Here is a 20134-nt window from a genome sequence, read left to right as displayed (position 1 = left end):
GTCCGAGAGAAATCCTGTGTCCAGGCTGGCCTGGGCGCTGGCACTGAGCTGGATTCCAGCCCCTCCTGGAGCTGACTCACTGTGGTTGAAGGCTGCTCAGGAGCTGGGGTCACTCTTTTCTTGGAAGGGGGCTCCTCCCCAGCTTTGGATACCATGTGGGAGTCAGGCACCACCCCGGGCTTGGAAACAGGTTTGGGGCCACAGCTGCGCAGGTTTGGGGCCACGCTGCCTGAGCTCCAGTATTACAGTGCTGCTTCAAGGAGGAAATTTATCCCGGAGCAGCTTCATGAGGACAGGAACCTTCCATCCCTTATCACACAGCGACACTTCCCTGCTTTCTTCGGGGGGTATTTGGCCGGGTGTCTCCAGAGACCTTCCCGAACTCGATCACAGGTACTGCTGGGGGCACTGGGTGCCCTGTGCTCTCTGCGGGGAAGGTCCTGGGCTTCCATCAGCTGGAAGAGCCGGCAATCAGGACTGGGGGGAGGGCCCGCCAGAGCACAGGAGAGGGGCATGGAGCTCAACGAGAGGCAGCACCGGCCCGTCCGCGAGCAGGATGATGGATCTGGGGGTCTGCCAGAAGTTGGGAGAAGGTTTGGGAGCCTTTTCTGAGCCCTGACTTGACTACGTTTCTTTTCAGAGCAATACAACCCATTCATCATTGATTAGAGATGATAACTATGAAAGAGCCCTTCCTTCTTGCCATCGCTAATGAAAGTGGTTGTTTATGGCTTTGGGGTTAGCTGGGGACTTTTTAGAGGGATTCTGCTGGGAAACAAGAGAAAAAAAAACAAGTCTGAACCAGAGGCACACAAAATTCCCCTTTCTGCAGCTTCAGAAGGTTGTTGTTGTTTTTTTTTTTTTTTTGGTGGGAACAGCCTGGGAGTCTTTATAATAAATAGATGGGTAAAGGAGCTCCCGGGCTCTGCCAAGCTCCGGCCCTAGGGGGAATTAACCGGGAAGTCCCTGCCGGCTTTATCCAAAGCCTGTTGAACTGACTGATCACCTTCCGGGTGAACTGGGGTCCTTGGGTCTGAGGGGACCTCAGCGTCCCTTGGCACTACTTAAATCACCGGGACACGGCGAGGTGTTAATGAGCATCATTGAAATTACTTGCTACTCTGCTGTTAAGCTCCCATTCGTTCGAGAAGTTTAGAGGGTCTTTAAGGAATTGCTTGAGGCAGGATAAAGCTTTGAAGCCATTTCTCCTTGGGGAAACATCGAATGTTTTGGGAAGACGGAGTGGCGAATGCAGAGCTGCAGAGGCATCTAGGAATTACAGTGTCCCTGGGGAGCAGGGCAAGGAGGCGGCTCTCACCCTCCAGGACCGGCAGGGAGATAAGAGGGAGATGTTCCTGGGAAGGACAGAGCCTCACCACGGAGCAGAGGCCGCAGATATCTACCTTCCAAAAGAACACGCCTCTTTCCATACCCCTCTCTTTTTTATTTCCCTTCCTCATAACTGACTAGAAGCAAGGTAGCTCAGCTATTCCTCTTTGAAGCTGCATTTCTTGTTGGTTGAACTGACTGTTCTGAAAGCAGCCTCGCATCTGACTGACACCTGGGCTGCAGCTGGCAGAGAGTTTTCTGTGTGTGTCTCTCTTCAGTCCTGTTTCTCTATCCATTCTTCTTTCATCGGCTGATTGTTTTTTCCCCCTCCAGTTTGTACCCTACCCCCAAATTTATTTTCCTTTGCTTATTGATAATCTTAAATCCATCTTCTGCCTCAGTAATCTCAATTTAGATTGAGATTGATTTAGATGCCTAACCAAGTGTAGAGGGAAGCATCATGTTCTAGATTCTTGCACACCCGGGCTGTGCATTTGTGCCTTGTAATGCTGCACTTCCACAAACAAACAAACACGACAATTTTTTGAGCACAACTTGCGTTGAGTCAAGGGGCGGCATTCCACAGCATCCTAAGTGTGAAGCACTGCTCCGGGATGAGAAGGGAGATGCTTTAATGCCTTTTAAAACTATCTGAGGGCCGGGCCCGTGAGGAATTGAGGGAGGGAGGATTTAGGCTGATTTCCACCAGCTGGCTCAGCAACACGAGTGGGACCTGGAGGGTTGGGTAAAGCACGTTACACTCTGAAGCCCTTTATTTTTATGCCACATCCCGGAGCGTGTATGTGCGTAAATAACCCACAGCAGGCTCCCGGACGATGTCCCGTTCTAGCGGCGCTGCCTCCTCTCCCCGCCCGGCCACCGCCCACCTGCGCGCTGCCCCCGGTAGATGGAGCATCCTCATCGCTTTTCGCCCGAAGCCCTCAGAAATGTTGGTCTTTCCCTCACGAGTCCCACTGTTCAGGCAAACGGGTGCTTTGGGGGGCACAGGCGCCTCGCCGATGTGTCCCTGGGCGAGCGGAGCGCCTCGGCCGCCGGTGATAAACCCGCTCGGCCGGCGCTGCGGTTGTTCCGCTGGGTGAACGGGCTCAGCCCCTTCTCCCGACGGCCGAAGCTGCTTCGGGTTTGCCCGACTACCGCTGCTCCCACCGCCCCGGCACGGAGCGCGGCGGGCAGGTGGCACCTGCCGCCCTCTCCGCACCTTTCGGCGGGGCGCGGGGGCTGCCCCTCGGGGCGCGGCCGGCGCTGAGGGACAGCGTTCGGCGGTGAGGGGGGCTTCGGTCCTTTCGTCCTTGGGTGAGTCTCTGGACGGCTCCTCGCCCTTTTCCTTCTGGCAGCGCCCGAGACTATGCGGAGCCGCCGCGTTCTGGTCGCTTTCCCAGTGCTGACGACCCCCCAAAGGCAGAGGGTCCCCTGAGCGCCCCGGCCGCGCTCTCCGCCCTGAGGGACTCGGGCCCCGGGTCTCACGCCGCCATTTTGTGGCGCTCCTCCGCAGCCCCCGTGGTGTCCCACAGGATGGGGTTTTCCCCCCAGTTTTTTATCTTTTAACAAAAATAGTTTTCTTTTTTTTTTAAACCCCAAGACTTTAGGGAATAATCTGCAGTAAAAGCCTTTTGTTTGGTATGTCCTGACTCAGTAAATTGTGGCAATCCAATGGGTACTTGGTTCAGGTCTCCTCACGGGGTTCAGGTCTTCTCCAAGGTTTCCTAAAACAATGTGGTAAAAGAACGGCAGAGGAGCATAAACAGCACGACGAGAGGCACATTTTATTTTATCAACAGAGATAAAAAGTCATGAAATGTAAACTCTTCTAAATTTCAAGAAGATTCAAACAACCAGTCCATTTACAGTAATAAATAGTAATGAATAGCAGGGGAGAAGAACAGATTTGCTCTCAAATGAGCCTCCCTAAAATGAAAATTATTAATATAGAGCCAACTGGAATTAATACTGTTTTACAGCCCATGACTGGTAGAACCTAGATGTGGATTTTAAGGAAAATATTTACCTCACAGGATATGGGTATTTTCCACATTTTAATGAAGAACCTGGCTGCTGCCAGATGAGTTACTGAGAAGTGGCATTATTAATGTTAGTGCTGTAATGGCTTGAGACCACATCAGGCAGTTTGCTTGTGGGTTCTGCAGCAAATACAATCTTCTAAGGGACAAAACTTCATTGCCGCAATTGAACTCCATGTAATTACATTAATGCCGTGCAAAAATGAGAAATACACAACAATACTTTTCTCCTGGCAGCATTCTGAACAGCCCCATTAGAAAGAACAGATGCAGTCTGAATCTGGTTTACCCAGTTGCATGTATTACATATTTAACAAAAATATCAGCCACATGGGCTGATATTCAGAATTTCCTCTGAATTAGCCAACATCCTGAGTCGGCTGATGGCTTGATGCTGCTTTTCTGCAGTATGTCCAAGAATCAGTCTTTGCTACAGTCATATCCTGGAAGACGTCAGATGTCAAAAGTTTGTTGCAGGCTGGTGTTCCCTACTGTTTTTAAAGTCTGCAAACACCACACATTTTACCAGTGCCATTGAATTTCTCAGCGTTTTCTACTAGTGACACCTGTATCCTCATAATTCAGCACAGAACAGCATTTGACACTTGCAGTTACCTCACTGCTTTTTAACAATACCAAAATAATAAATATTTTACACGTGCATGCTTTCAGAAGTGCTATTTTCTGCAACTTTACACTTTTCATAAATTTTATTGTAAAAATACAGTAAAAGAAAATAAACATTTTTGTTTTCTCTACAAAAACATTAGTACTCGTCTGCAAAAATATTCAAAAGGTAAAATTTGTAATTTTTTGTGATAATACAAAACTCTGTATCTTAATAATATACAGCTGTACAGTCTGCTCTATTGATGAACTTTGTGCTGCAGCTTATAAAATAATAAATAAAAATTCTTTACCCCAATATCTTTTTATGGGAAGTTTCAGAAAACCAGCTAATAAACACTACTAAATTGTTTCTTGAGAACACCTTTTTAATACACGCTCCAAACTAAATTTTTTTTTATAGTAAGGAATTACTTTGGATTTTTTTTTCCTCACATGGTCTGAAAGCAAAAATATTCCGCCTTGATCTGTGGCTTGAGGTAGTATTTCCTATTATTTTTCTTATTATTTTCAGAAGATTTTTTTTTAATTTGCTACCTTAAGTGTTTTCAGGCACTAGGATTCCAATCCTTTAAATACATTTGGTAAAACTATTATCTCTTTCTCGGAGTTTTTACCGCAGCCTGTGCTAATCCAGTCCCTTGGATTAGGTGATCTGATCCTCCCTTAACTATGGGACAGATTCATTCCTGTCAAACACCCAGCGTTTAAACGCTGCCTCCGCCCCCTCCCGCTCCCGCAGCCCCAGTGCTGCAGGATGCAGCCTTAATGCCACTTTAGTCAAATTCTGGTTTTCTATTCCATTTGATCCTGGATTAGGATCTCATCATCAGCACCGATTTGTCGTGGCTTTGCTCCTCTCGCCACTGTGGGACAGTTAAAACCCGGCCAACTTCGCTCGCTGTTAATGCACCTGAGCTAACGAGCTGTGGCCGGAGTGTCCTGATGAGCAGTGTTGGCATCCCTTTTAGAGATCGCCATCATCCCCCAGCTCTAAAAACTGAATTTCTGCACATAGCAGCGCGGTACAAACAGGAGAAAGGATTTATAACAATCAGTTTTCCATTTAGTGAGAGTTCTGTCTTTAATCACACCTAGCATTCCCACACCTGTGATTTAAATGGACGTGGTGGAGTGTGGACACAGGAGGAATGTGCAGGATGCTGAAGGAGCTTTTCCATCAACAGCACTGCAGTCCAAAGGCTTAGTAACCAGCTGGAGTACGGGCTACACATCTTGTACACAAACATCTCTCCTTGCATTCTTCGTTGCCTTCTGAGAACATTAAACCTCTCAAACAGAACTGCTCCAGGAGCAACGCTTTACCTAAATTATAAATGTCCTTTTTCCCTAACTGTGGTATAGACTCTTACAAGTCCCTCATACCATTAGTGAGAAAGTTGGTTCCACTAGATAGTAATTCAAATGCAGTTAAAAGTACTTTTCTCCTTTTTATGTTAAAATGTTTGGTATTGTCTTGCAATTTTGACTTGTTTATTGTATCAACAAGGCTTTTGATTGTGTAAATCCTTGAATTGCATTTTTCTTTTGAAGTTTAAGCAATGAGTGACAAGGTTTCGATCAACTTGGACAAAATTCTGGTCAAGCTTGGTAGGTCATTATATCATACATTTTTTATTAACAAATACTTATGCATTGCATTCAATCATATTTGCTGCTTTAAACAGTTATATTAACTTCAACTAAATGTATAATATTAAGCTTTTGTTCTTTGCCTACCTAATGATAACTGGGAGGTTGTGGAGAGGAGTCTTGACAGCTATTTAACAGTAAAATTTCTATTTAGATATGTTGCTAAAATAGTTGTTAATCAGTTTGTGCAATTAATGCTGCACAGTATGTGTTTGTTTCACAGCTCCACTCATATATATGTATATAATGAAGGGTTAATTTTCTTCTTAAGCTTCCCAGATAGAAAAAAATCGCAGTGCTAAGGAACATGTGGATCATCAGATAAATTGTGAGTAGTGATAAATTATCGTTTTACTGGATGCTGAACACTAATTTTGTTTCGTTAATCCTGGGACATGCTCTGTGTCTCGGGGGCGGAAGCAGGATAAACAATAGAAGCTGTCCTGTGTCCTGCTCTCACCCTGCCTCATCTTTAGCCATCAATACTTGCTCATTCTCCCCAGCAGACTTTGCTTTTGCTCGCCACTTTTAGCTGAGGCTGCTCAGCTGCCTCATGGACAGCCAGTTTCATGCTGCGCCATTTCCTGCTCTGACTCTGCAGCTCCTCACAGTCACTGGCAACCCTTTGATTCAGCTGTGCTTGCTCAATACATCTGCCACTTGCCTCCCTTTCTTTCTTCATGTTTTTTGTTCTTTCCACATTTGGACCTCTGCCTCACTGCATCTTCTCTCTTTCTGTTTTCTTGAAATAATGAAAGTTCTCTCAGTTGCTACTACGTACTCAAGCCTTGTTCTTATTTTTTTGCAATCAAGCAGCTGGTTACTTTATTTGAAATTCAAAACAGTAAACCCAAAGAGAAAGTCTTGCTCTGCATCAGATTTGCTCTCTCCCAGGGCTTACAGACAACACAATACTATGGACTTATGTCTGGACTGATTTTTTTAACCATGCTACTATGAGGAATCACTTCATAAAGTCTGAAGAATAGTTTCTCCACCACAATCTAAGAACATCTGTGCTCACCTCTGGTACTTTATAGGTAGATATTCAAGCACATAACCTCCACTAAAAAAAAAAAAAAAGAGCAGAAGAGAAAATTCTGGTCTAATTGGTGTTCTTTTTGATTATAAGATTTCTAATAATCTTCACTGATATTTCCAAGTACTTATTAATTAAGAAGATTATCACAATTAAATTGAAGCACCTTAAACATCTGTAACACTAAATCTGGCACACCTTGGATTCTGGTTTAACTCTCCAGTCACACAACTGAACCTCAGAGATAAGGCTTTTCTTAACATTTATGCAGGCTTAGGGTAAATGCTCTTAGGGAAAATCCAAGGGCTATGTGGTAACATGGTGTAGCTGCTTTTGTGTTCAGAGATACCTAAATATGTGTAAACACACAGCCAACACTCATGCTTTTAGCAGTTTGGGTTAAGTCTTCCAAAAACTTAGCAAAAAAATACTAACACTGATGTAATTTTGTCTCTGTGTGAGTATTACTTGGCAGATGAACAGCTGTAGCATTCAGCCTTGGACTTTTGGTGTGAGATTCATCAGGCTATTTGGCTACAGTCCCTTCCTTACCAGTGGAGGGAAACAGGCACTTTTAGGATGTGATTTACCTTATCCTGAAGAAACAGTTTAAAGTGGGTTAGATAAAGTAAACTTTGAAAGCGTCAGCTTGTCTCAGCTGGGTGTAGCTGCAGCCATGGGTGTGCTGTTCTGAAGAGGGTCCCTGCACTTTGGGGTGAGATGGATCTCACCCACCAGGTCCTTGTGAAAGCACAGGGTGAGCTGAGCAGCTCACAAAGTGCTTGTCTGCAAAAAGTACTAAATGAGAGGTTAAGTGTTTATTTTGTTAATAATGTTATGTTTTGGTAAATCTCAAAAAGTTGTCTACAGGGTTCTGCCATACTCAGCTGTTTATTTACAGAAATGAAGCCATGTCAGTTGTCCAATATTTATGCTTCATGCTAAGTAAAGGCAAGTTATTGACTTTAGATATTGAAAATATTAAGGGACTGAAGATAACTCAAGGATACCCCAAGATATTAAATTACACTGAGAAATTTTTGCTTTTCACTGACTGACATTTCTCTGTGAGAAGTGGTTTATTTTCTGCTATAAATGCAGATGCTGTTGAAAATTAATATATAACAAATAGTGCAAAACCAGAGCCAAAATTCAGGAAAACTGAAGTTTCAGAGCAGTAATTCCAACAACTCCAGACCCATGTTGCATCACTAAGATGCTGTTCCCAATGGAGTAGATGAGAGAAGGGCAGGATGTGATTGACTTGTGTGTGGGGCCACCTACTCTGGTATTTAGTGCTTCAGGGCAGCAGTGACAGCATGGGATGATTTAGCACTGATAAATCTGAAATCTTGCATAGAAAAAAAGAATTTAAAAAATGCAGAGAAAAAGCATTTACCAAGTTGTGCCTATTGCATTGCAAGGTGAGCATGCATGATAGCTCTCACAGCTTTTACTTGTGAAGAGAGCACTGATCATGTTCAACAACATGGATTCTCCTCTAGCCACTCATTCAGAAAGTGTTATCAGCTGTCTGCTGTCAGAAGAGGCAGAATAAGGTTTGCCTTAAGAGTCTCCACAAACATCATAGTTATTGAGAACCTGTAATTATAATGCACTTTTTAATTAATTTACCAGTGTCACATACCAATTTATCATACATTGCACGTTCTTACATTGAGTAAAATTCCTTTTTTATTTTTTTCTCTTTCTGTTTTCCACTAATTGCTTATATGCCTTTTGTGATGTTTTTTATTTTTCCTTTATTGTAGTCAGCTTTTTCACTCAGAATATTTGACATTCTGGGCTTCTGCAAAAGAGTACAATGTTTGAAAGAAGGTCCTGGTTCTGGATAGAGAGTGAGGAGTGTTTCAGTGGGAACACTGAACTGGGGAATACCATTAACAGTTACTTCAGTTCTATACAGACTGGGATTCAGAAACAGCACAAACCATGGCAGTCTCACAATATTAGATGATAATTAAGGTTCTCACCACACAGCTGAAAATCCCTATGTTTTAACTCTGCTGTTACCTTGCTTAACTGCAGGCTCTCCACTCCCCTGGCATTGTGGAGATTAAGTTTTTTAGGAAGGAATTTTGAATCATTCTAAATATAGACTTTTTGTTTCATGGATTTGTTGAAAATGCATTAATGTACTTCTAAATTTATTTTTTAATTTCAGTGTACACTGCAAAAATCACAGAACAAAAGAATGGAATTTCTTGTTTGGAGGAAAATATAAAGAAAGGCAATGAGGCACTTGGTGATTTGCAGATGCAGAATGAGAGCAACAAGAAGCACTGTGATGCGTGAGTATGAGAGAGCCTGAGCTCTGAGTTGTGGCTGGCATTAAAGGAAGTCAGTGAGGAAGGAAGGGAAAAATAAGTGTGGGTGTGCTCTGACAGCAGTAATGTTCAAGAACCCTTTAGTTTTCTCCTGTTTTTTTTAAACTGCAAATCTTTAGGTATAAAAATTACAGTATTACCCATCTGCTGAAGAAGAATTCTAGAAAAGCAGACTACTTTTAATTTTGGGTTGGTTTTTTATTTAAATCTCCAGTTTTCACAGGTACTATCTTTGCAGCATGCTAAAATAGTCATGTAGCAAGGTAACAGAAGAATAATTTTTCTACACTTGGATGCACCTGAGTTTTGTCAAATTTAACTAATACTATGAATGTTGTTAAAAAAAAAAAAAAAGACTTCCTCAAATTGAACATCTTTCTATTCTTTTGTCACAACATGTTTCAAGTTACTTTTTGTTCTATACATATTTTTACAAAAGATGTGCCATGACTACCTTTCCATACACACGTGTGTGTTTCTCCTGGCAGATTCCAGCATCAGTTTTGCTCCAGACTGCAAAATTTGCCTTCTGGAACAATCTTTTGCTGCATGCAATGGGCTGCCATTCACAGTTTTCCTTACATAAATGTTTGTATCAGATAATTAGTTCAAGTTTTAAATGCTGATCACTTTTGGAGCATAGTAATTAGAAGCTTTTCAAGACACAGTTTAGCTACAAGGAGTTTCATCTTCCTGACATGTAATTTTTAAAAATTAAAACCTCAGGTGTTTGCAAGGGTAGCTGAAAAGGCAAATCTATATTTAACAATACAGAGAGTTTGTTCCAGGTGACAAAACCCACCAGAATTTCTCCCCAATCTGGCCAGTTCCTCAGAAGCCGGATTGAGGATTTTTTTGGCAAATTATGTTTTGTTTTCTTACAATTCTATATCTAACGGTAAGTACTTCAGTAAAAATATCTGTAACATACATTTGAGATTTTTTTTGCAATATAGATGGAGATTTTGTGTGTTTCTGAGACTAAAGAGGGAAGTAAAGATGGCATTGGGGTCCTTTCTAGGTTTATTTTGACCTCTCAGAAAGAAAAAGAAATAATGGAATCATTAGTGAATAAAGCGGGTGTAGTGGCTGGCTTATTTGAATGAATTGCCATTCGATACTGATTTGTAGCTTTACCATTAAATGAGTTAGGAAAAGATCTGACCTTGGTAAAAAAATTCTATTTTTCCATCACATTCAGTTCTTGCCTCCAATGTGGTATAAAATGAACACAAGTTTATGAAACTATCCACACTGCTTCCTTTGACATATTTTTGAGGCTGCAAATCTTTGCAAATGACAAACTGTTAAGTGATGCAAATGAAGGAGTAAAAAATTAAGGATAGAACTAAGGATCTGATCTAAATTTTAATCATTGAATTCAATGGGTTTTGGCTCAGGTCCTACAAAGAATAATTAATGGCATTAGTGTAAAGAGACTGAAAATGAGAAGTGACTCATTAATGAATACATGTATTCATAGAAGGACAATGCTTGCAGAAGAGTAGAGACTTTGTGTCTTAAATTATTGGAAATGTCATTTAACGACAGACTGAAAACTGCAATAAACAAGCCCTGGCTATAAGATCAGACAATTAGAGCACTTACACAGTAGAATCACCCCAAACTTCTAAAATTTATTCTAGCTGACATTCCATCTATACTGGACATGATTCTAATGTTGGTTTTGTAAATTCAGATACTGTTTTGGAGTCACAATCACCCTCACAGCTGACTAATTGCCAGTGATAGAGCTCAATAGAGCTCTCAGAGAAGCAACGTTTTGTCTGGGTTGCAAGACATTCTGAGTACATTGAAGCAGATTTGAAGACTTTGAACAAAATACAAGGTTCTTATATTCAGCAAGTTTAGAGAAAATATGATATATGGGATAGATGTATTGGCGTAATACTGTGTTTTCTGAAGAAATCCATATTGGTCTATGTAAAAAAGACCTGAAGGCAGAAAATGACCCAAATGAAACATATTTTTAGACAAGTGATGACATTTTGCTAATATTTAGTTTCTTGAAGGATTCAAACTAGAAATGTTGATCCCAGAGCAGTAACAAGTAGTGAAATGCTGCTGATGGAACCTATTCCAATTTTATTGTTTCTCTTACAATTTTTAAATTTGGATGCAAGGATGGTGGCATTTAATGAAAATAGAAGATAATTTTTAAAAAGCCACATGAACTCAGAATGTTGTTGATTAGGATAATAAATTGTTGTCTTGTCCCAAGACAAACTGTAGGATAATTTTATTGCTTTCAGGCTAGTGTGGTTAAAGATCTTTTCTATACACTGACTCATGAAAGGAGGGACAAATAAATGTGATGGCTACCAAGGACATCCACGAGACAGTGATGCATTTTGCAAACAAGTAAATGAGCTGCTTGAATCCTGCATGCCTGGTTGTGTTCACAAACCACTGTTCTTGTACCACATGTTTTTTCCATGTCCACAGAATAGATATGAGCAAAAAAATATAACTCACAGCATGGCTTGTGCTCTGATTAATAAAATCTCTATGAATTCTGCATCTTATTTTTTTCCCTACAAAGAAAATAATGGAGTTTTCTGAGCAAAAGAACACAATAGTGTGTGGTGTGCAAGCACATTTTTATATACGTAGGTTGGTTTCTGCTTCTGAAAAAATCAGACCCTTTTGAAATTCAGCTTTCTGCTGAATGTGCAGTAGATATGGTGAAGTAACATTTTGTAGTTCCACCAGTGGTGATTAAAACACACCAGTGGTGGTTGAAAGACACCAGTGATGTCCAAAAATTTGTGCCAGGCATGCTGGATGGTTCATGCTTCTCATATATATATATATATATACTTTTTTTCCAGACAGGATTCTTTCTTTTCAATATGCCTCTCCTAAAGATGACATCTGAATTTCACTTGAATCAGAAAGTCTATCTGCCTGTTTTTCTGGTATTCCCATATCCAAGGCAGAGGTATCTCTGATGCCTGAATGTTGAGAAAGTCCTGCTCTTTCAATAGTCCTTAGAATTCTGTGATCTGCTCTGCTTTCAGTACCACCTACAGCATCCTGCTGCAGGAAAGTCACTTTGATGCCTTCTGAGCAGGACTTGCTCAGCAAATGGAGGAAATTCTGAGTGAATTTGGGTGTGAGATGGATGCTGGTGCTATTGGTGAGAATGGAGTTGTGAGTGTCTCCAACAAGAAGATTCAGCATATTTAAAAGATTTATTGATGGTGCTGTGCTGAGGACCTAAAATGTGGATTTAGATGCCTCATTACTTATCATTAGCTCAAAAAATTTGTGAAGTTCATTCCACTAATTTCTTAAAAAGTGCTTTGTAATGTTTCTTAATTCTAAGTATTTGCAGGTTTAAAATATTTTCTTGAATTTGCAGGTTTAAAATATTAACAAAATAAATGTATGCCTGGAAAAGATTTCTGTACAAAACCCATTTATATTTAACTTTAAAAAAACTAATCATTTGTAAGCTAACTAAAGTAATTAGGTGTTTTCTTTTCTAAATGTTTTTTTACTAAGAAAGCATATTACCACTACTATGCTTTTATTTTTTGTTTACTTTGTCCACAGCTGGAAGCCCACCTATGCAATTCTTAAAAAGCATGGAGAATATTTGAAAAATGAAATGAAAGCTTTAGAGGAAACTACAGAAAATGAGAGGTATCTATGATTACCTGAGATGAGGTTTCCAGCAGTAGTACTGACTAAACTGATCAGCAAAACTAGTGCTGTCTGCAGGAAAAAATTGTTGCAAACTTTTCAGTTTATGGTCACTTATAAGTGGCTGAATAATTGAAAGAATTTTTGTTTACATTACTATGAGATCATATGTTATTTTGTATGATAAAATATGAATTCTTGAAACTCAATTGCTTCCCATTGTAATGCCAATTCTAATTTTTCAGAAAATTTTATGACTGTCTACTGTTTCAAGAAAAGCCCAATACATAAAAATAATTAATGTTTTCAGGTAACAGTTAAAAGCATTTAGGTAATTTTATGCTTTTCCTTATTTTTGAATATGAATTGCATAGCATTATCAGGATATACAAATCAAGATTTTGTATACTATTGTATATTCTTCAAAACAACCACAAAGCATGCAAACTCAGTCTTAGGTCCTGAAAAATGAGTAAGTGGCTCAGAAAAGCCTGGCCTAAAACCATTTTAAGATTAGTTGTGGGCAAGCTTCTAATCAGCTTTAATTGGAAATTCAGTTCTGTTCAATGAGTGGCATCTTAGGTGTTTTATCTTCATTAATTAGACTCAGCATTTAAAAGAAATTATGAATTGTGGAATGTAGCTGCCTACAGTCAATGAAATAAAGAACAGACCCTGAAGATTCTCACAGAAATGTTCCAAATATGCTGTGCCAAGGAAACCCTCCAAAGTTCCACTGAACAAAGTAAAACTGGTCTCCAGTTTGGGGAGGCTGCTCACCTGCACTGCTCTGCCTGTGAGGGGTGGAGGCTGCTGGCCCTGTGGTGCACAAGCCATGGCAGACCCCTCCAGATACCTAAAGACCAGTTTGGAGTTGTAAATTTAGGCAATTTTAAACATTGGCTTTGAGTTTTTTGTAATCATTCTTTTTGTCAGTTGTCCAAGACAGCAGAAACAGCATGCCTGAGAGCCTTTAATTAACTCACTTAGTAGCTTATCTTTCTTCATCCTGTTCAGAGCTCTAAATTTGGTGAAAAATAAGGCTAAATTGGCTTTCTATGAGTATATGATTAAGCCTTTTTGGCTTTCACTAATTTGAGCTGACAAGCCAAAGAAGCATTACTTTTAAATTGCTTCTTTAGATAACTAGTTTCAGTTCCAACATGAAAGTGTTTGATCTGTTTTTCTGAGCTTAATTGTAAGACATCATGGGTACAAATCACAAAATAAATTTAATTCATGCATTTTTCAGAACTGTGCCCCAAATATAGTCTCTCTGCACCAAAGCATTTGATGATATGTTCAATTCAGCAAGATGTGCATTTAGTAAATTCTAAATATTTAAATTAGGAAGAAAAATAAGTGTCTTTAGAACTTCATGAGCTGAATGTTCTTTTTAATCTGACTCTTGGGGGCACTGAGGACATGATGCTTTAGATGGAAAGATGTGTTTTAAAGATGGGCAGATCAGTTAATGTTTAATTAGGCGCTTATAATGGAGGTTTATAAAATGTTCCACATTTTTTTGTTGTTATTGGTTTCAAAAACATATAAGAATGCATTTATGAACTGGAAGTTAATCCTGAAAATAAGTGATATGAAGAAGGAAAAAGTAATAAATTGCTATCCACAAAATGTTCAGGGGGTTGTGAGTGCTGCCCTTTTCCTCTTGTAATTAGATTAAAACTTTTTCTGATTAATGTGAACAGTGATGAATTCTAAATAGTCTGTGTTATCTGCATGAACTTCAGGATGTAAATTACTTGGAGAAAATATTAAAAATAGTGATGATTGCTCAAGACTACTAAACTATATCTGGCCACAAATATTATCTGTGAAAAATAGATTTTGGGAAAAGAAAATAAAGTTTTAGGATTATATTCACAAGCTTGAAATACACCTGTTACAACAAATTATTTTACTTATTTATATTATTTAAATCTATTTGTAATACATTCTAAGTTTATTATCAAATTTATTTTTGATCAGTTATTGCTGCAACATCTATTTAATTAAATATAACTGAATATTTTTAATCTTTCATACCTGAAAAATTTTGTACAGTATACAGAAATATTAAATAAATAAAAAACTTAGATTCCTGAGACTACCTGTGTAGAAAAGCACATAGATTAGTGTAATTTTCTATGTGAAGTTTGGGAAATATCAATTTCTAGGTTTGATTCCCAGTGTTGACCTACAGCTTCTCTCCTAATTTTTAACAGTCAGTTTAACAGGAACTCTTGCCTGGAGTATAGTTCGATTTGAAAATTAGAATCTGACTGTGTTTTGCCTTGTGAATTTGTTTTCCTTTTGTAAGAGCAGAAGATTCTAGTATTGAATTTAGACATAAGTTTTTCTCTCTCCCATTGCCTGGCACAGCCAGTGGGCAGCCAGGACTCTCAAATGCAGCCTTTCAGTCATGCTGCAATTAAATTATAAATAGTTTGAGATAAAATGTGTTCCTTTAAGGGAGGTCCCATGTGCTTTGCAAGTGGTGAAAGCTGTTCCTTAATGCAGGGGCAGGTTAAGACGTGGATTTCTGGCTTTAATTGCTTTTATGCAACGTAGTTTTTCCCACAAAGGAATTTCTTGCTAATCCTTAGGTGTACTAATAATTTAATTTTTTAAAAATTTGCCTCTCCATTGTTCACATGAGTTTTACCTGTATTAGTTGATGTAACCTACTTCAGTAATTAATAGCTATGTGCTCACATGGTGTCAGTGAAATTACATTTAGTGTAACATTAATTTACAGGGCAGCCCCACAAGAAGCTGAGCATTCTGGCTCTTTGCCACTTAAACATTTAAGTGTTTGCTTAACCTTAAGTATGAATAGTCCTGTTGTTTCAGTGTGACTGATGTGTGTGTTTAAGGCTTCCCCAAGTCAGAGATTACTCAGCATCTCCTTGGAGGCAGCTCTCAGTGCAGTGGTGCACCAGGCTGCTCTAAATATGGGAGGTTTGGCCAAATTCTCTCCCTGTGTAACTTTGATCCAGCTCCACCAAAACTGATGGAATTGTGACAATGTGCACCAGCAGAGACTTTGGCCTGTAGTGAGTTTCATGATGATTACAGGCAAAAACACATTTGTCATCTGCCAGGCTGCCTTTGAATAGGGTACGGTCTACATTCCCTTCAGAACAGGGAGGTTTGGCTGGTTTTTACATCATATTCTTTGTTACATGCAGCATAGTCTTCCTTGGATATATCTGGAAAATAAAAAAATAAAGCCAAATATTGCCATATTAAATATAATCTTTTTTTCCTATGACAGCAGCAAATTAACTGAGCTAATGCCACAAATTTATAGGGTTTTTTTCCTTAAAAACAATGGTTTCCTGTTAAAAAAATTAAATCACGTGTATTTTTATAGGAAAATATATGAGGATTCCATAACCCAGTGTAGACTGACTTTGGAGGAACACCGCAAAAAATATACAGAAACTGCTCTTGCCCAGAAGTATTACCAAAAAAAGGAAGAAGTTGAGGAAATTCAAAAGAGAGTTTTGAAACGCCTTGAAAAATACAAATGGAAAAAAGATGCTTCCTTGGATATTCTGGGTACTGCTATTGTCAATGCTTTTGCAATAAAGTCTTTTGGTAGTGCACTGCACATTAAATGTGCCATACAGAAAACTTTCAATTTTCCAAAGTTTCCTTTAAGCTAATAAAATATATTCTCTTTGTCACACCATTTTTAGAAAAAAAAAAATCTGTTACAAATAAGAATTTAGATTATTCATACTGATATTGCTTCCTCCAGCCCATAAATGTAATGGGGAGAGATTTGTCATTGAACTTCCTGGGGTAAAGTTCTAAGATTTCTTTAGATTGAGCCTCTCAAAATTATAAATTGAATTTTCATCACTTTTTAGTGCTGTTCTTAATGCCATTACTGTGATACTGCAATTTTTGTTATCTGTATTATTAATTTATCTCGTATTTGTTTAAGAAAATTGATTTGTTAGTTAATGAAGATAAATTTTATTTTTGCAGAGGCTGTTTCTTTTATGTCCATAAATGATTGGGCTGTACACATGTATCCTTGATTTCTAGTGTTTGCTCAGTTGTCAGGAAAGAAGTTTCATATTTACCTTTCACAACTTTCTATTAGAAAAGAAAGAAAATATTTATATATATATTTATATATTTATGTTTAGAGTGGCAGCATTGGTATTTCTCTGTGAGAAAACTGGAGGTCAAATTCAACTATTCAAACTATTCAACTATTCAAACTATAGTTTGAATTTATGGGAGCATTTTTGGTAAAGAATACAAAATTTCATTTAATAACATATCCATCAAAGTGCTTCATTCACGAGAAGCTTAATAGAAGTTAGAGTTGAAGATTTGCCAAGGACATGCAGATTTATCAGGGTTTCCTGCACCTCTAGCATTTGTGTTATGGCATAGAGAGGTCAGGGATCTGGTGGCATCAGTAATTAAAAATACTGCTTGCTTGAAAAAATATGTTGTTGTAAAATATATTCCATGACTTGGAAGTACCTCTATGAGGAAAAAAACACAGGAAACCTTGCAGCTTGCTGAAGCTGCTGCACAGGAAGCCATCAAACTGGAAAAAGAAGCAGAAGAATTACAAATGAAAATTGACTGCTTAAAAAAGGTAACTGTATCTTAATTTTATTTTATATAAATGTGTGTTACATATGTGGTCATACATAGCACTGTTACATTTTCTGAAACACCAAAAAAAGTAGTGTGTTTTCTATCTCACAGACAACAGGATGATCCCAGCCCTATAATTACATTTTTATAGCACCACATGCGTTTTCTTAGAGATGAAGGGGCCATGAATGTGAAGGTTCTTACAGCTTCCTTTCTCTGACCTCAGTTTGTGCCACAGTTTCTGCTAAGGCACCGTGTAATGATGACTTTGGTGTCAGCTCAGAAGACCACACTTGAAAATAGATCAGGGCCACTCCTCAGTGAGCTCCAGGGCTTGAGTGTGAAGCTTTCACACACTGGGTGAAAGCTGCACACTCTTTTTCCTACTGGGTTTTTAAGGGTTTGTATTTAACTAAGTATGCTTTACAATAAGAATAATGGAAATTCTTTCTCTCCTTATTTTTTTCCTCAAAATACATGTGTGGGTATGTAACACCCAGCAGTGAAACTGGCTGATTGGCTAGAAGAAACACTGATTCCAAAGGGAGAATCTTCAAAATAATCAAAGGGATTTTATCAGTACAGATTTTGGACCTACTCCTCTGTAAAAGGTCTCTCCCAAGCCTGAGTAGCCCAATCTTATAAAGGTTTAGTAACTTTGTATGGGAATTACATCTGGGTGCTTTTACCCATCTGTCTGGACCAGATGATCAAGGACTCCATTTACTGCCAAGTGCTGATAGCAGCACATTTTGCACAGGTGTTTTTTTCTGTTTATATTCTGTCATCCTGTTTGACACTCCTGGTTCCAGACTGAAGTTCCCAATGTGGCTTGTGCTGTGTACACAGACAGGAAGAAGGGATGTGGTGAATTCATTTTTGCTGTGAAGGAGACCATGTGAAGAGCTCCAGGTTCTGACACTTAGACCCATGCTCCAAAACTTCTGTGTTTATTCCAGTTGTTACGGTTGACCCAACAACAAAAAAATATTGCCTCTTTTTAACCTTGTTCTCCTCATTTCTTCAGAACCTCTTGGCTACAGAAACTACTACCAAGCACTGATTCATCAAGTTTAGAAAACTTTTGCAGCATGTCGCTGAAATAGTTCAGTTTTGTCAATTTTTACACCATTTGTTCTTTATCTTTTAAGAGCTTCAAAGAGACTAAAGAAGATCAATATAATTCTGAAAAGATTGAAGGAAAAAATCAGAAAAGTCTTGAGAAGCCAGAAGTGTTTAAAGAAAGGTACATGTCAAAATATTTTTTCCCCTGGCTTTTATCTAGAATACTATGTCAGAATTTACACAAAGACTGCTACAAAACACAGATTGTTGTTCAGTAAGGACTGACAAGCTTCTCTAATCCCGGTCATGTGATTTAATTATGTAATTTTAAAAGTTTTATATTTCTGGGGGTTAAGATAGTGACAACTTTTGATTCTTGGAAGATCAGTGTATCTGGAAACATGCTATAAAAGTATTTTGTAGAAGCATTTTCTCCTCAGCTACTGCTGAGAGATCTGTGTGAATAGTTTTGAATGCAGCTACAGTGACTGTGCAGTCAGAGATAAAATAACATTAATTCTACTGAATATATGTATTTGGAAAAGGAGTCAGGGTTCCACATGTCAGTTGTCTTCACCTCTGAACTACTTAAGAAATTTAACTCTTAATTTAGTTCTTAAAAACAAGCATGAGTGAAAGTTTCATAGACAGGATTAATGGCTTAGTAAATTAGTCAGTGATCATTTACAGCTGGGACTCACTTTAATTTGAGCTCAATTACAACGACTGAAAATCACCATGAGGACTATCTTGTACTTATCTGGAGTCCTTGGGAATGTTAAAACCTCTCCTGTTGAGGTGGCACTTTTAGACCAAAATCCATTTTAAAGCAAAAATATGTCTGAAAGGCTTTGTCCAAGTGATTTTATATTATGGTGTGCTTGAAAAAGAATCCTTTTAGGGCTTTAACTAGACATTTAGTGGAACATATCTATAAAAAGTGTCATTTTAGTAATTCCTAAGATTTTTTTCCACAGGGACCTTTTAAGTCTTTAGTATTTTCTTACAGACCTATGAATCATTCAGAAGATCATTTCTTTGTGGTGTAGCCTTTGCACCCATTTTACCTTCTCATGTAAGAATTTTGTAATTGGCAAGAACAGAAACATGGGAAAGCAAGAAATCCCTCTAGTTTCAAGGCAAGGTAAAAAAAAGATGGAAAGCACTCTTTTGAATTTTCAAAGAAACCCATGTGTGTTCAGTCTGCAGAACACAAAACACCAGTTAAAGACCTGCTGTAAGAGACAGAGATCCATGCTCTGGGTATGGAGGGGTAAGAATCCCTCAGTGAGGCTCCACGTGGTAAGGAATCCATAGGGTGCACTGCCAGACCTGCCATTTGTACATTTCTTTTCCTGTCATGGAGTGTGCTTGTACCTTCACCTGAAGTTGTGTATGTTCCACAACATAAAGGCTTGTAGAAAATGGCATAAAATTGGTTTCTTAATATTTTTATCTGACATTAATGTATTAAAAGATGTCTTCACTAGAAAGTGTGGAAGTCACTGCTTAAGTAACTATCGGTGTTAAAAATGGGTGTAATATGAAGCTGTAAAAAAAACCAAAACCCAATAAAGAACTCTGAAGAAAAAAACCCAGACAGAAACTGTGTATTGAGAAAATGAGCCATAGGAAATAAAACCTTTGCAGACTCAAAGCAATGTACAAAAATGCAACAGCAGAATGTGGGTACCAAAGGCAGGAGTTTCTTTTGAGCTGTCCTGCAGCCACTACAA

General features: G+C 38.9%; 1 protein-coding gene across 1 annotated transcript in view; it reads left to right on the top strand.

Moving 5' to 3' along the window:
- Positions 1-2236: 2236 nt before the first annotated feature.
- LOC311155069 (protein SIX6OS1) overlaps positions 2237-20134 on the top strand; it is a gene marked incomplete at both ends in the record, with an annotated part of 28326 nt that continues 10428 nt past the window's right edge. Inside the window, 6 exons of the mRNA XM_084207974.1 lie at positions 2237-2523; positions 2685-2867; positions 12615-12704; positions 16081-16299; positions 17211-17331; positions 18485-18579. Of these exons, the coding sequence (XP_084064100.1) occupies positions 2237-2523; positions 2685-2867; positions 12615-12704; positions 16081-16299; positions 17211-17331; positions 18485-18579 (995 nt within the window). The remainder of the gene's footprint in view (positions 2524-2684; positions 2868-12614; positions 12705-16080; positions 16300-17210; positions 17332-18484; positions 18580-20134) is intronic.

Source organism: Fringilla coelebs (genome assembly GCF_963513975.1).
Source record: "Fringilla coelebs genome assembly, chromosome: 6".
Taxonomy (NCBI): Eukaryota; Metazoa; Chordata; class Aves; order Passeriformes; family Fringillidae; genus Fringilla; species Fringilla coelebs.
The sequence above is the reverse complement of the archived record's forward strand: the minus strand, read 5'-3'. Positions and strand labels throughout refer to the sequence as shown.